This window comes from Haemaphysalis longicornis, unplaced genomic scaffold (assembly GCF_048455015.1).
Source record: "Haemaphysalis longicornis isolate Haplotype H1 unplaced genomic scaffold, Haemaphysalis longicornis Haplotype H1 scaffold_7, whole genome shotgun sequence".
NCBI lineage: Eukaryota > Metazoa > Arthropoda > Arachnida > Ixodida > Ixodidae > Haemaphysalis > Haemaphysalis longicornis.
In genome coordinates, this window is record NW_027526422.1 from 142,075,184 (window position 1) to 142,092,980 (window position 17,797).

The 17,797-nt window shown below is 43.8% G+C and overlaps 1 protein-coding gene across 1 annotated transcript in view; it reads left to right on the plus strand.

Annotated features, from left to right (window-relative positions):
• Window positions 1–17,797, plus strand: part of LOC144147090 (uncharacterized) — a 242,100-nt gene that overhangs the window by 199,293 nt on the left and 25,010 nt on the right. The window contains exons 16-17 of the mRNA XM_077679137.1: window positions 1,137–1,213; window positions 9,394–9,564. Of these exons, the coding sequence (XP_077535263.1) occupies window positions 1,137–1,213; window positions 9,394–9,564 (248 nt within the window). The remainder of the gene's footprint in view (window positions 1–1,136; window positions 1,214–9,393; window positions 9,565–17,797) is intronic.

Here is a 17,797-nt window from a genome sequence, read left to right on the forward strand (position 1 = left end):
CCTTGTTCAACAAGGGCAGGTGACATATCCTAGTGTGCCACACTCCCTCTGACCTGTGGCCTCAGGTGGCTGCCCACAACCACCTACTGAAGGCAGCCTCCAGCTGTTCACTGCGAACTAAATTTCCTTCCCGCCAATACTAATCTACCTGCCTCTCTAGGAGGCCCTCTTGAATAATTTTTCCGGCTTAATTATTCCTTGTGTTTTTTTTTCGAGTACAATTCCCGTCACGACATCAAAAGGACAGACCATGAACGACAAATATCTGCCGGAAAACTGGAATATATTTACTATTTGCTTCAGGGAGATTCTGTTCCCTCAGATGCCGTAAAAATCCTAAAGTTTCATGCACCGTCGTACTCTTGATAAGCACATTCGCGTCAAATTATGGTCACAGGCTATTTATTATCAGCAAATATATATGGGTCACAAAACCTACCAAATTTATGTGTTTTTTTTAAATACTAGATAATAAAATACAGCAAGTCCGATATCTCAGCCGAGGCATCGAGGCTCAGCCGAGGCTCGAGCATAATTAGTCTAATAAAAACAAAAGGTGCAAACATGCTCGCTTAATCACGCGTGCTCGGCTCTGACATTGCGCTTGATATCGGTGTTCCGAAAATCAGCAGACGGAAGTCAAATCAGTTACAAATGAGGCGGCTGCACAGTGTAAGCGCGCTATCCGTGAGAGGAACCCTCCATCTTCTTTCACACTCAGCTTGCAAATGCGTATGCAAGATAATACATGTTCATTTACGCCTGAAAGAAATTCCCATCACAAGTAGTCATAATATGATGATCAATATGTACGTTCACTGTAGTGAGTTTAGCAGGAGCAGGAAAATACTTTTTCGTATGCGCGAATTCGTAACTTTTGGAAACTATTTTGGTGTTAAAGGCCCCGCACCATGGCTTGCTCTTCGTCCTTGTATTTGTTTTTCGCAAATAGGACTACAATTCCATTTACATTTCCAGTGAAGACTTTGAGCCAGCCTTTTTCGGACATGAACTTTGTAATGACGCGAATGTTTGTTCTTGAGTGCGGTACGTCATAAACACTTTGCATGGTGAAGGTTTTGCAATTGTTTTTAGAACTCACAAGTTAAATAATGTATCAATAGCCTCCTCCGCAGGCACCAGCCCCCCCTCCAACCTTACGCCCGAGAGGAATGAAGTCATGGAAGCTGGGAAACCGATGCTTGGGGAAGGGGTAAGCTTCTGCGTTTTCCGTAATTTATGTGGTAATTGAACTCCGAACAAAACAATGTGGTGGAAACTTCTACCAGCCGCCCAATCATGGCTGCAGCTAATGCAGATGTCATATAGATATGACACACTTTAAATGGATAATTCTCTCAGTCGTTGGTTAAGCCGTAAAAATCCTTCGTAAGCATTCCTCCTCTCAGAGTTTTTGAAGTGACCGCAATTTTCCAATAACCACAAGAAAATTTCAAACACAGGAAATGTTACAATACTCGGTGGTAAATAAAGGCACACTGGTTTCCTAGGAACATATGTACTGCGCTGTTGAGAGTCTTAAAATGTCTTAAAACTTTCGTGTCTTCGTCGCGATCACCTGAACACACAAAAAATTTCGCAGCCTTAGTGGTCAGCGACGTGTTGCACGCACACCCGCACTGAATCACGTGTTTACAGTAGCACACAATCTTACAGAGTTGTGCTCGTACACAAAATGCGCACACCAGGCTTGCAACGTCTCTACATAAAGCTGAAATCGCAGAATGCAGAGGCAGAGCGTATGAATAGATACCTTACCCTGCAGATTGTGTGTACGCCTTGCTTTCACAGTCAGCGGCAACAAATTATTTCGAAGTTCGTTCCTCATTGTAAAAGTCATACACTTGGCGTTAATTATGGCCCTGGGTATACTAGTAGAAGTAGCCAGGTTTACTTAAACTGTGATATGAAGGAGACCGGTTTCAATTTGGCGCAAATTTCTACGTTGAATACTAATATTATATGCCACGGCCTCCACAAATATTCTACTGCACACTCATTTTGTGCGGTGACAACACCGTGCATCTACCTAATGTGCCACCAGTTTTCGAGCACTCAGAACGGTTGTAAAGGTACGCATAAAGGTTGTCGCAATTTTAAAGAGTGATCGTAGTACTCACATTCTAATATCTCATACACACCCATTTACACCTGATCTAGGTACCTTGATTGGAAAGTAAAAAAGAAATCATTGGTTAACGCAGTTTTCAAAACGCGAAGAGGCAGGATTTAATTCGAACACAGGAATCTTTACGTTGCACCGAAATCTCGACACTTGGGTGTTTTTGTTTCCTATGTTTTCAACAAAAGGCCGCCTTGTTAGAGGTAGGATCGTACTCACGTCTTGAACCTAGCCCCGCAACGCCTTAGCCACTCAGACACCGTGGCGGATGCATGGAGGTGATAACCTAGGCGCTTAGCCATTTCTGATGTGGGCATGCCTCTCCCAACCGGAACCGCAATTATGGGGTTGGGGCAAAAGTGGATTGTGAAAATATACGAGTTGTGAGGCGGGGTCGCAGGTAACTATCTAATTTGCACATGTCTCACCAAAAGGTCAGTACACCAGTTTATCTCGCTAATACTGCTTAGAACCTGTCCGTACGTTGAACTTTGTAGCGCAACACATATTTATTTCGATTTGGTTGCCTTTGGAAAACGTCGCCTATGCCTGGCACAGCTCGGGAACATGTGGGGAGCCATTCAAAAACATAAAACTTTAGCGTTTCCGTTTTTTACCATAATATTCGTGCTACTTTCGTACCTAATGACTCCGCCAAACTATTTTTCGGAACGCAGAAAACACCAATCCTGGGGGTTCAAACGATGTATTGTAAGCTAGCGCTCAATTTTTGTAATTCAGCTTTAGGTATTCTCTAGATTTATTTTAGTGATTGATGTATGGCATCATGGTTCCCAAGAATAGGCAGTGCCGGCTTAACAACTCCACACTTTTGCTATTTCTTCTTGAGACACCTCAATCATATTCTGCATTCCATGTATAGCTTGCGTTGAATCAGTGTACGCCATTTGTTATTGAATTTTGATCACAGTTTTTCTCGAACTCTTTTATTGATTTTCAGCATCACCTTTTTGTTGCAGTTGCTTTCGATATGTGCTAATGAACTGTATTATTAATATTTATGACTTCCGTAGAATACAGAAAGATGCACACCCCCTTTAAACGTTTTCGCAATATGCTATGGTTCTTTTAGCTAAGTATCTCGATGTCATGTACGTGTTTGAATGTTTCATGTTACTGGAAAGTAAATATTGTAAAGGTCGAAATAAGTTAGCTGAATCCTAAACTGTAGTACCCGAAGTGCACCCTCTGCTCACGTTCCCTCCCGCAGAGCCATGGTAGAACGTGCACCAAGCAGACGGGAATGCAAGGGCCACATTATGTGTGAACCGGATAGCTAATCAACGCATCTTGCTATAAGTTACCCGCGTTTCTAAATATATCAAGATAGAAGCAGCATTTTATTCCATTTACGGCGGATAAGACCAAGGAATGTTAGTAGGGGAAGCGTTTCTGGCACCTAAAATAAACATTTCCTGGCCAAAACTCCTTCACGGGCACGAGCGTTTTCCCTGTAAGGCATAATACCTGTCGGGTCTCGGGCCCCGCCCATTATCGTCCCCATGAAAAAAATCAAGAATGTGGATAGAGCATCATACCCCACCTTACCAGACCGCCCCCTCAGCAAACGTTTTGCAAGCGAGCTCTGAGCAAGTTCTCAAGAATTTAACACGAGGCACGTTGCCTGTCACCCAATTCTTTCTGTACACTCCGTTCATGGGTAAATAAGACAAGGCTTGCATCGTTTTCCAAATACTGTATACCCCACGACATGTGAGATGTTCATAAATCTTGTCTCAGCAATATTAGATGAAAAAAAACGCAAGCTAGATAACGAAGTGCACAAAACATACTATTCACAAAGTCTGGACGGCTTCTTGCGCCGGGGATACTTCCAGAACCAGAACCAGTGACGCGAAAGCAGACAGAGGCTTTTTGACATTGTTATGGCCGAAGTGTTGGTAGAGTAACATCGTACGTTGCGCAAAGGTCCCAAGTTTGCTGTGCGACGGGCTCTGCCAGGAAATTATGGGGGTGCGAGGACTTATACAGCGTTTCTCGTTCCTTCGCGTCGGATAATATTTTTTGACAAGGCGCAAACCAAAAATGGCCCAATAAAGCTTCTCTGTTGTAGACAGTGCATACCACCTGGGTGGCAGAGTATGTAGACGTTATTTTGTGATCGAGAAAGCCGTTCCTCTACTTCGAATATATCTCCCTCTTTCAAGTGAACGCACTGAAGCCTTCGGCAACCATCAGTGATATAATAAAAAACCACCAGACAAGGATGCCGTGAGAGTTAGCATAACATAAAACGTTAATTTAACGATGCCCAGTTGGCGCAAAATTTGCTTCTGCAAAACTTTACTCAATCAATAGAAACAGTGGCAGTGTAGCTGGTGCCACTATGTCCACATAGTAAATCAATTCTAGACCTAGCCATAAATACGCAAGTATGACAATCGAGATCAACAATTATGCCAGTATGACGCACCGTATCAGAATAGACAGCCAGTTATGTGGACTTTGTGGTGAGGAATGTACTATGCTTTTTCCTTACCACAATAAAGACAACGCTCCCTTCCTCTCCAAGTACGCGACCTGTGCATGCTCAAACATCCCTCTAGTGGTGCTCGATCTGGCTTCCCTGTGGACAAATATTTGCCTTAAAGGCGGCATGAATTCAATAATGATCACATACTAGGAATGGACCGTCATAGGAGCGTAAATTATAGTCAGCCACCTAGAGACCATTTGAAAGTGTTTATCGACAGATAGACACAAACGTTAGTAGTCACATGATGATGGGGACGAATCAGCCGCCTCGGTTCAGGCCACCATTGATGGCTCTGCTGATTTGGGCCACCAGTTCCTGTACTTCATTGAGATTCGCCGCAACAGCCAGCTAATCTATGGTGTAATTCTGTCACTGTGTAGCGTTCTCGGGGCACTCGCGCGAAATGTGGTCCTGAATAGATGAATTATATGAATGGTGACACAATGGTGCAAGGGTGTCAAGAATTCGTTACAATAAATGGAGCCGAGTGGGTAGGTGCAGTGGACATGTATGTGCCTGCCGAATAATTATTTGCTGGCGATGGTTAAGCCCGGCGGGGAGAGGAGGGAACATGCGACGGATGCTTACAAGGTCTGCTAAGCTGGCAAGAGGGAGCTCAATGTTTTGTGTCGCGGGCGTCGTCACGGGCCCGGGGGTGCATTTCAAGGCAATCTGATGAGTGCACTCGTTCCTTGCTACACCTCCGTGACCAGGGATCCAGTGCACGGCAAAAACCCCATAAAGTTTTTGAGGAGGCAGAGTGCGTAGGGAAGGCGAAACATGGAACTAGGTGGTAGCTTGCAAGCTTTGAACCCGTGTATGCATCTGGCATGCAGACGGGGGAAATGTTTCCATTAGTGCGAAAACGACGGCAGAACCTTCGACTCCTTCTGGGGATGTGCAACGTCGAGAGATGCAGTAGGTGCACCCGCTGAAGTGATGAAAGCGAGCGCAGCGAGGTTATCTAGAAATGACGCATCTTTGAATACTGGCAGCCGTCGGAATCTCCGTTTATTTTCTTGGTGTAGTAAGCGGCACGTAGAAGACGGCGGGTTGGATTACTTTCCTTGTTCATGCAGCGGGGAATGTGAGTTATGGTAATAGGTTGGAGACTTTTGCGGTCTAGAGCAGCCTGAGGTCGGGGTTCATGCTGCGGGTAACCTAATGTGTGCAAGATGGGGCGACCTGTGGGAGTTTCTGAGAGGCGTTGACATGATGGCTGCGATAGAGGTCAGTGCTATCTAACACCGTGAGAAGAACACCGACTTGCACAGGTAGGGTGGTTCTAGTGGTAATAGGAAGATCCAGAGATATTTTGGTCGCATTGAGAATTGGAGCGTCAAGCTTCCCTTCCAAGGTACGAGTGAGGATGGCGTAGGACGCTTTATAACGAATGTGAGAAATGATAAGAGCATAGCGACGTTGAAAAAGGTTTGGCTAATTGAGGCCCCAGAAGATGTTAGTGACACGACGCATCACATTAGGAAGAGTTCGGCCTGATGTAAAAGGCCTTAGAATCGCATACATTTAAATTAAACGAAAGAGGTGAACTTCTGACTCATTGCACCTCGGTAGGTACAAAGATTGGTCTCAATTAGGCTAACATATTCATAACAAAATTAGGAAACAAGTTTATGGCATATGTCTAAGGAATTCACTCTTCTAGAAGTACGACTCACCACATATTCCTGATTAGGTTTTATGGGATAGATTTCCTTCTTGTGTCTAATAAAGCCTCAAACCAGGCTCAACAATATCCGTTTCTGTCATCCGCTCTTGTCTTGAGCCCGTCGAGTGCACAAAACTTCATACTGAAAGGTAAAACCAGCCGCGCAAAATGCTGGAGGCTGAAGCTAATTCGAGTTATTGAAACTGCTGTTTGGAGATTATGTAGGTTCACAACTGCAATGTACCGAATAGAGTGCGCTTCATGCTAACCACTGCCCGCCATGCAGACTGAGTGTTGTACTCTTAAGCAGTGCTGTTTCCTCATCGAGAGATTATGTCGCGGTGCTCGTTTGGCATTTTGCCATTTCCTTGCTGTGCTGTTTTGTCCCCTGTGCTCTTCCGATTCCTGTTTTTAGGTCGGTGTGGTCTTTTCAACGCGCTGTTCTCGCGCCATGATTATTTGGTGGTGTATTCTTGCCGTGTGCTGTTCTGTGAGCCTGTTTAGTAATCCCTCGAAATGTTCTAGCACCCATTTAAATGCCTAAAGAAAACTCCGTTCATGAATCATCTTGTCTTGGCTATTTGAGCAAAGTTTAGCACAACCTAACTGTTTTCGAAGGACGGGATAATAATGAAATTCTGGTTGACAAGGCTCCCGCGAAATTAAAGTTTATCACTTTCGTATTTCTGCGCTCAGTGGCCGGGCTGAGTGATGAAAATGGGAGCTGCAGTGATGGAGGGGGAGCTGCAGGTGAAAATATTTAGGGTGTTTTTTCTTGGCATTGGGCGGAAGCTTTTCTACCAGCGGTAGCAAGGTATGTGGTTATTGTCGGTTTTACAGCGAAGCTGTCGTGCTTATGAGAACAAAATCGGTTCGGCATAAGCGCTGTTTGACAAACGAGGTTTCCATGCTTCCCAGCGTGGCATATAAGCACTTGCCCATGAATACCGGGAGTCGCCCCTGACAAGGTAAATTTTGGCGTGTTCGTATTCATATGCAAGTCCAGCAATTCCGCTAAGAAGCTGGAATGAACAATCATCGTGATTTGTATACAAAGCTTCAAGTATGAGAACCTTAAAATTATGTTTTGTAGGCCCACGACATATGGCAGCACATGCGTAAAGACTATTATTCAGGCTGGCTTGACCATAAACACCCTATGCAGTACATTACTGAGTGTGCTTGTAGCTTCATATGCCCAAGACCTGTTCCCCGATAAACCCTCGTTATTCACGCTCATTGTCATAAGCAACAATTTAGATAGGCCCACACGCTACTGTAAACCAATACTGATTCCAACATTGATAAGCCAGCCAGCACATCAGAAGAAGCACAATTATCCTAATTGCAGAGTTCGCTTAGGAAGAGCTTCATTACGGACAAAGTAGCAAAAGTATACAATTTCTGTCACCATTATCTTTGAAAACCAGAAGAAGTCTTACATTTCCCCTTAATTATTAACTCCTCGCAAAGCCCGAGGCACACCAACTTATGTCGATTACTTGGATTTATTGATTTGTGTTAGCTGGATTCAGGACGCATGTGGATACAGCGCGAGTAGTTTTTCGTGGAAAACCAACTAAACGTTTCTTCATTTATTCCCCGTTTGCCAAAATTCCATTTCTGCCATTTTAATTTCACCGCTGTACAGCAAATGCTCGTCGCATTTGGTGGCCACTGTGCTGGTTGTAGATTCGAGCTTGTTAGCAGCGTGGCAAGCTAATGAATCAAAGGGCGTGTTGTTAAGATTGTGTGTCGAATAAATTGCACGGTGTTCAGTCTAATGTATTTGACCTGGTAGAGAAGCTGCTTTCTCTCTTGTTTTGGAAAAAAATGAATGAGGTGGTTTATAGCGTGAAGGATGATCACACTTGAGTCTTTGTCGGTTTTACTTTTGAGCCTTTAGTCACAGATTATGACGGGTTCCCATAATCTTACTGCTTGTATAGTGTATATTGTAAATTGCTTGTATATTGTATTGCGAGTCGGAACGCAGTTTCGTGGGTTTCGTTTTATCTCCCAATTCTCCCGAGGTCATTTGATATTCGCTAAACTGGTTATTTGATACTTTGCGTAGGCGCAGTAATAAACAACAATCAAAGGTAGCAAAAAAGTGCTGTGCTGCATTTTAAAAAGTACCCTCTTCTTCCTCAGTTCCTGAAAATCTGCCGGAAACTCGATAGGCTCCCCTTCAATGAATAAGCTATTGACGCCGTGGCTGAGACTTCTTTTCAATTACACTTTCAAACGATCGCATTTTGTACAGTGCCCTGTTGCTATGCTGCTGTGTGTTTATAGCAGGTTTGCTTCTGATGAGTCAGGTAAAGATATGTACCCTTTCGGACACTGATTCATAAAACCGTGCTATTATTTGGCGAGGTGTTAGAAACTGTCTAACTATTCCTGTGACTGATTCTCCTCGTACTACGTCTGTGAGCTGCCTGTAGGATCTGATCCATCTTAAGCCGCAATTATTTACGATGGGACGGGCTGCTCCTCCGTACACCTTAACGACATTGCTGTGCAAATGCAGCACGTTTATTTTGTCGGTGGGTAGGTAATTCCTTTCCTTATATACGTAACTATGAACCCCCCCTTTTACAAGCCAGAGACATCATCTCACGCTGTAGTGCCACCTGATTTTCTTCGCCCTTGAGCAAGATTGTATGAACACGGGGCATAGCAGCGCTCGGATTACCTTTTTGATTTCTGTGGTTTTTTATTTGTTCAGTTCTTGTATGAGCGAACGGATTTGTCGCTATTAGTTACCTGTGTTCTGAAAGCGCACTCGGGCGAGCGTGACGTGGACTATCAGTAATTAAGAAGCAGTACAAATCAGCGACGGCCACCCGAGCCTGGCGTCCAACCACTGCGGTTCATCGTGTAGTCGATAACTTCAAAAAGTCCCCCGTAAAGCACACTAAATCGTATAAGAGCCCATAACGTACGTCAGCTATTTCTTGTAGCCTGCTTTTGTTGCGCCTTATACTAGGGGCATCGAAAAGCGAAGGGAGCGAGTACCATTCCGGAACACTAACCATTTCTTATTTGTTCCCTCCTCAGATCTACACAATGAAGAGGAAGCCCAGAGGAATGTGTATCATCATCAATAACATCAATTTCGAGCCCCCTTTCGAGAAAAGGGAAGGCGCTGAACGTGACGCAGAGAAAATGAAAAAACTTTTCACTGACCTACACTTTGACGTCACCGACCACACAAACCTCACTGCCAAAGTGAGTGCTGTTTATTTCCCGAACTCTTCTTTAGTTTTGCTTTCAAGCTCCTTTGTAATCGCTCGTGCCCAGAAAAAGAAATAAAAAGCTCAACTTTTTGTCCCGAATTACCAGAGAAAAATACCTTGCATACATAGCAGTGCGTATGGCATCATCACGCGTCAGTTACCTGCTTGCTGTTCTTGCATAAAAAGTAATCGAATTTCCATTCTGCAGAAAATCAAAGTACCTTCCCCACATAAAACCCTTAAATCTCTTGGAAGTTAAGAAAACACGCAACTGGTCATGTATTCATTGATGAAAAGACAGTAATTTATCAAAATAAAGTCATCCATTAAATTTCTTATTGCATAGCTTCCACCTGAAACCAATCAACTCCAACTCACCCTAGTGAGATACGGGTTATCCCAGACAGGGTACCCACAAAACCGGGTAAAAACCGCACTCTACTATTTGTGTAATAGCCGGAAATTTTTGTGTTCTTATATCATGTGTGGTCTATCTTCAATGAGTATTTGATATATAGGAAGGGCACTCCTCGATGTCTTAGTTGTGGAGTTCAGTACGTGTAATTGAGAATTGGTTATTTATTGGATGTAATTATTAGGTTTTAACGTGCGTTAGAAAAGCACCATGCGTGGAAAAGAGCCACCGAATTATTTTTGGCAGCTACAAAACACCGGTTCGGAAAGTTTTAGTGCTGCCTCACTTTTCCATTTTCGTGTGTAGAGATTTGGTGGTTACGATGTACTTTCTGGCGTCTCATAACCATTTTGTACAGTAAAAAGTATAGCAGACACGCTCAGAATAGCCTTGGGGTCTATGTGGAGTCATAGACAACTTGAACGAATCCGCTGGAATGAGTTTGCGAGCCGCGCGACACTTTAGAACAACCTTTTTGTGTTACAAATTTTCAAATCAGCCTGAACACTGATTTGTGTACTTCATTCGGGCAAGCTGATTTACAGTGTCCACAACTGGCTACGGGGTCCCTTTTTCAAATACAATATTTTACGAGAATTATCACCCAGTTCTTGATTAACATGGGTAAAACAGCACGACGTAAATGTAGACGAGTCGCGATCAAATTTACCCTAGTGTGCTGGCCACCGGTACTGTTTCGCTCGGTTCGTCTGCATTGCTGCCATCACTTCTAACTTCTGTACGCGTGTTCAGCTGAGTAGCCAATAGCTTAAAAACTCTATGGAGGTACTGCGGAGCTGATTCCTTCATCCGAAGAGTACGCAGCTCACGTTTTCATTTCGCGTGATGTAACAATTCAGGGGATGACCATTCGGAGAGAGTTCTTATTCATACACATCCGTACGTTCCGTAGGCCTCTCTGGCAGACACGTTTTCGCAAGACTATTTGCGCATTGGGCACTCGTTGGACTGCTTGTAATTACTTACCCGATATCACAATGCGTTTTCTGACACGTATGCCTTTCTCGTGGACCTGTTTGCTTTGTGTGGAGATCCGCAGCTTTTAAATCCCATTCTTCAGTTCCTCAGAGGTATTGACAAATGACGTATTTGCTTTGGCAACGGCCTGCGAGCACCATAGCCATGTGAACAGGCATCAAGTCTGAAGTGAATGCGAAGGCGTTGCGAAACAGGAAAAGTCAAAGTAGAGGCGTTGCAAGAAGCGACATCCTGATTCACCAGACTGCAAGCGATTGCTACCCTTTGGGGCAAATCGGGCTCCTACTTGTTTTATCCCATCGTATCAAAGTTGAAGTGGCATGCGAATGAACCGTCTGAAATAATGTGCTCGGGATGATCAGTACTGCGATAGTGTAACTCAATGGCACACACGTGCAGGCAATGAGGCATTAGAGTTTTATTGAATAGCCACGCTTCGTGCTGTATAAAACTGACATAGTTTTTTATGGCGCCTTTACAGACTGCACTGAATCTCGAGGTTCGGTCGTGCAAGCGGTTGAAACTTCTGTTATTTTTCGCAAACTCGATGGGTAACTAATTTACGCATAGAGTTTTCCATCTTTATTCTGAATTTGTGCAGTACTAAAAATAAGGAAGATTTACAAGAATGATGAAGACACGCTTTACGATAAAAACCAAGAGTTTCCTCATTTTTCAACGCTCTATCATCTTTATGAGGCAAGTACTCGGCTTAATCGTATCTTTAAACGAAAAAGCATGGTGAAAGCAGTGCGCTAATAAATTGTTTCAATGTAACAACAATATTTCCAACTCGTCGGCGTTGCAAACGCCAACTATTCGCATGAAAACAAACAATATCTCATGAGGTTACAGGGTAATGTGAAATTCATGACAAAATATAGTATGGGAAATGTATTTTATTTACCACTTAAGAATCAATTTTCAAAACACTGTACTTGTTTTTCCAATGACAATAAATGTAGTCAGTCAGACGGTTAGTTAGTCCAGCAGTCGGTCGTTAGGTTGTCATACACTTATTCAGACCCATAAACTTGCAATATTGCTACAGATGTCCCAAACATTTGGCTTTGCTTAGAATGCTTTCCACTGAGGACACCGACTCTTACGGTGACGTACCTTTCAGTTTTAGCACAAATGTACGCACCTCAGCCAACCACAAATTTATTTTTAAACTATAAACATAAATTGGTAAAATGTATATTTCGTACAGTACTTTAACGCTCTGTTTTGTTACGTTGTAACGCGAGACTGTTCAGTTTGACTGGACTGTGTTCGGGGCGTACTTTTCTAGCGAAAAATGCTACTCCGATTTAGTGAGCCCAAACTTTCGTTTTTATTAGATGCGAATTGAGAGTGGTAAAAACAATAGCAAATTCGCACGTACCATGGCGCTAAAAATTTTGCGTGCTTTTAGCTCACTAGTTTAGAAAAATACCTTCTTTATCCCAAGAATTCCCATGCACACAGCGTATACGGTGCATCAAGAGGAATAAAAAGAAATAGCCGCTGACTGGCAGAGCGACTAAGATTGTGGAGGCTGATATACACATCACAAATGTCAGCGAAGAAGAAGATATCGTAGCAGGCGCGTGCTACTTTCAACGTGCACAATCGCATTTGCGCTATCCAAGCTGCTACCCAACCAGAACTGGTAACGTGGCGAAGTCCTGTATTTATTTCAAAAGCCTCCAACATTTACATTCAGGTTTAATGAAAATACGTCTTCCTATTAACCCTTCCAACCCTGATTTTTTTATTTCGAGCAAAATAGGGTTTTCTGTGTGTTTTCGTAATGTTTAGGGTCCCATAACCCCACAAACAAAAATACAACAGGAAGTGCAAATATTGAAACATTTATAATGAGGCTATTAATTAACGAGACAATGAACCAGAGTCATCACTTTTGCATGTTTCAATCAATCAATCAATCAAACTTTATTTCAGGAATGTATACATTTACATGAATAAAATGTTACAGTACAGAGGAGGTCCCGAAGTTAGAAAACTGTCGGGGGGACCTCCGTTAGAGAATACGTCTAGTGCAATAAAAACGCAGCGAGCAGTGAAAACACTTTGTACGAATTAAACAAAGAATGGGTAACATTTCATAACAACAAGGCAAGGAAATTTCCGTGTAACAGCACGTGGTATGGTAAGTAAAAAAAGATACTAACATGGTATAAATTAGAAGCATTGCATTATAGTAGAATTTAGCAAACACGTTTTGTTATTAGGTACTCTTTAAATAGTTTGCGAAACGAATATAATGTGGGACATAACTTTATTTCAAGTGGTATGTTGTTCCAGACGGATACACCTGTAAATTTAAGAGTTAGTTTTCCATAATTGGTACGCACTTTAGGGAGAAGGAAATTGTGACAGGCTGAAAATCTGGTGTTATTAGTATTGACAAGATGTTGCGTGGATAGCCCTGAAATACATAGACGATGATAAATAACACGGTACATCAATATAGCTAACTTTAGAGTGAATAAATGATTAATTGGGAGCACGGAAAGCCTTATGGCTACATGAGGCCCTCCTAAGCCTTATGGTTACATGAAGCCACAAACAAAAAATGAGCTTCGTAGTATTTATTGATTAACAAGCTTGGGAATAAAGCTCAGACCGCCAATATTTTCAGCATAAATTTTGCAATTTTGTCTTCACCGGAGCGTCTTCTTCTTTGTAGCACCCAGCTCAACTAAAATAAAACAATAGCGATACTTATGGCAAGAAGTATCATTGAAGAATTCCTCGGAAAACCAGTAGATACTAACATTTCGTTCTCCATGCGCTAGAGGAACTTTTAGATGATGAAGTCAGTTGACACCACCATGGCCGAAAGGGTTAAAGGAGCCATGAAGCGAAGACACAAGTTTGGTTCATTCAAAAGATTGCCTCGTTAGAATCATACTGACACCAATTTTAAAATAAACTTCGCTCAAATAAGCTACATATTCGGAAAAAAGGGAATGGCCATGCGACCCACCAGCTATTTTGCCTGCAACAGAACTTCTAATGTCATACCAGCCAGCTCTGCGATTGGCGGAGGGCGGGAAAAGCAAACGCAAATTAGACAGAGGTTATAACTTGCGGAACGAGCTATTTGCGCCTACATTTATGGCACATTCTTTTTAAAGCCGTAAGAATGGTGGGACAAACGGTGGACGTTACGAAAGCACACGTAAACATACAAGTACCGATGCGTACTGCTGTTCGTACTGCGCAAACTATGCTTGGCTTAGCTGCACAGGACTGCTGGGCTTTCGGGTTGTCTCAGACGACACTGGCCGATTGACGCATGCGACGGTATATTACGTGACCATATTTGTCGAGCGAGCACTATGTTTCACGAAACGATTATTTTTACCTGAACAAAAAAGTCATGTTTAAAAACGGTCAAAAACAAACCTAAGGCAGAAAGCGGCTTGCACGGTATGGTGCCGCCATCTAGGTTTACTAACGGTAAACAAGGCTTCCCAATCAGCTGCAGAGCGGTCGGTTCCGGTGATGTCATTGCAGACCACAAAAACGCCCGATTTACTGAGAAGATCAAAATGTTAACTTACATTAATTAATTTTTCAGTGAATAAAGCATCGTTTTCATTCGGACAAGCGCTGGGCGCACTACAAAACACGAAATATTTTGAATAACACAAACTTATATTTTGTCTTCATGGCTCTTTAATATTATCTGAAACCCTAAAAACTCCGAAATTTACACACTGGAGCACATACCCCGAACGGTGATCTACATCCTCAACTCTCTTGTCCATGAAGTCTTTTAACGTCAATTATAAAATTTTAGACGTTCTCGTATATGACGGGTAATTAGCCCAAAAATTCGCCCTTAGACATTGTGCCCACTCCGCCGATGCAACATACCAGCCCGTGATTTTCCCCGTACACCACCTTTCTCGCACTCCAATTTTAAAGCAAACCTTTCCATCCCTACCAGTCAACGGTTCTTTTGTGGCTTGCGGGACAACAAATTCCCAACGCGGCGTTGGCGGTGGCGTAGGGAATATGATGATGGGATTGTTGCACTCACGGGGCACGCTGTATACGGCACAGCGAATTAACCCAGCGTTCCCCGTGCGTGAATGTGCCTGCTCGCCGGTGGTGGCGCCAGCGGTACGGCTTTGTCTGTTAAGCGACGGTTGTTTTCGGCCTGTTTTGGTGCAGTTTCGCGTCAATTGCGCGCTGCCTTGGCACGGCTTGTTTAACTTGTTCGACAGCACCTCCAGGGTAACCCGCACCCGACGAAATTAAGTGGTCTTACAGCAAACATACGTTAAGGATCGGTTTGCAGGGCAGGAAAACAAAACGTACAAACCACCTACAGACATCTGGCCGCTACAGAAACGATACATGTTGCGTACTGCCTGCCACGAATAGAACTCCGTTTTGTAAATTGGCGAATACCACTTATGTTGTTTTTTAAGAGGTATTACAAAATGCGAAAGTAGAAACTGGCTCTTATATATAGCGAATATAAATGTTCCCTCATCTTTGTGGCAATTCTCAAAATTACTAAACAAACTATTTTATATCGGTATAGATGGGAATCACTAAGCTCATATGCCGATTTTTTTCGATATCTCCGCTGGTGTCGCGCGGTGGTGTCGCCCACAGCTAGCTCTTCAGAATGGCTAGGTTCCGCTGCCTCATTCTTCGAAAGGCCCTCCTCTACGTCTTCTTTCTCCCGACTCACGCCCGGGCTACAACGAAGGCGTCCGCCGCTCTATCCCGGCCGTGGCCGACGGTGCTGCTACGTTCGGGACACCGCCCCCGCGAATTGCAGGTAACGGCTGGCAGAATCACTGGTTTCACGCTTTGTGGAGCCACGTATGGGAATTCAAGTTAGGTTGTATGCGCAGTAGTTGTGGGTGTCGTTTATAGCTTTGCTTTCCAACCTTCACAGCGTGGATTGGAGCCAAAATGTTTTTCTAATGTAAACACGGGACGTCAAATTTTGACCCAGGGAGCCTGCGGTGACAGAAAGAACATGTAGAACGCTTTTTGGCTTTGTTAGTCCAGCTATGAGCTTCGTTGTAAAATACCGGCAATGAATACTGACTATCCAAAAGGAAACGTCCAATCTCTTTGCGTGTAGTAAACTTTATGACACAGTCGTCTGTGCAAGGGGCTCTCTCATCAGAAATGTTTGCTTCTCTTCCGCGTCCGCTTTGGGTCTCAAAAGTCTGCTTCCTGACTGTTCCGCTTATAGGTCATTTAGGCGGCGCCCACTGCCGCTACTGCGGTTCCGTGGAAACACTGCAGCAGTTCACCACCTTAAAAATGCACTACCAACTAGCCCAACAATATGCTGCACTGCAGCACCTTCTATCGGAATGGCCCTGTAGCGACACCATCATCATTGCCGTCACCAGCATCATCATCATCAGCCCTACTAGGCAGCTCACTAATAGTGTGTATGATTTGCAAAGCGGAATTGCATAGTGCGGTATGTATATGCGGGGAAGGGCTGTGCTGATCGCTAGTTGTAATATCTACAGTGATGTACTATTTGTCCGCAGTCAGGAAGAGTCCGTTCGCAGTCAGGGCTCAAGTTGACGGGTTGAGAAAGCGGCACTGTGCGGGTCATCGGCGAGGTAGCGTCCGGTATGTGGGGAATCCTCGGGTGCAGGGGGGTGGGAGTGCGGCCGCGGGTGCGTTGTGGGGTGTGAAGCGACGGCTACAATGGAGGTTGGAGCGAGCGGCAGCCGGAAATCGAATGTAACGTCCTCCATTTCCACAAAAGCGCAAACATCTCGGAAGTTTAGCTGTAATTTCTGTACTACTACAAAATTTCGTGCGACACAAGTGGTCGCACGAAATTTTGACAAACTAACAAAAAACTTACAAAAAACTACGGAAGATGTCTTAACGGGCAACGCCCTGCACTTCCACAATAATGCAGATTTCGAGAACGTTCCAGATGTAACCGTTATATCAACGTAAATGGAGATAATTGCTCCGACTCAAATTTGAAGGACCAGAAAATAAAAAAAATATTAATAAATTGCGGAACATGGCAAAATGTATAACGCATGGCATTTACACAATAAGGCCGATTTCGTAAAAGTTGCAACCGTGATCGGTATAATACCGCAAATTGAGATAATAGGTCGAACGACTTTTAGAATACTAAAAAAATAAGAAAAATATAAAAGAACTACGGAAACTGGCGAACCGTGTAAGACCATGCATTTCCACAATAATGCAGATTTCGCAAAAGTTTCACCTGTAATTGTTGTAATAGCGTGAATGGAGGCAGTTCGTGGAACAAAATTTTGAAAAACTAACGAAATAAGAACATTATAAAAATTGTGGTGGATCCATTTTTCATAGGAATCGACAAAACACGAAAGTGAAAGGGGCCTTCACACGAGCAGTTGAATGTTAAAAGAACGTTCTTCACGTGTGAAGGGTTCGCGAAGCTGACCACGCCAGGCGAAGTGACACCGACACGTAAGAAGCAAAAGACAACGGAAGGTGCCTCCATTCACACACGTTCCCCGTACACCTAAGCGCAGCATCGAGGCGCCAACTTTCGGTGCTCATTAGCGTCATCATGCGCTACTTCGCTTCGCCTCTCCTAGATGGCAGCACCACCTGAATGAGTGTAAGGAAGGACATAAGGCGCTTTCGTAAAGCTGCTCACGTCTCTGCTTTTAGCGCAGTGAGCAGGGCGCCACGTACCTCCCGTTGTGGCGAGAGTTCGTGGGCTCGAAACCGGGCGCCGCCGCGTCGATAGCACTTTTTCTGGCGACGTCACCTCCGTCATGGATATGACGTGGCT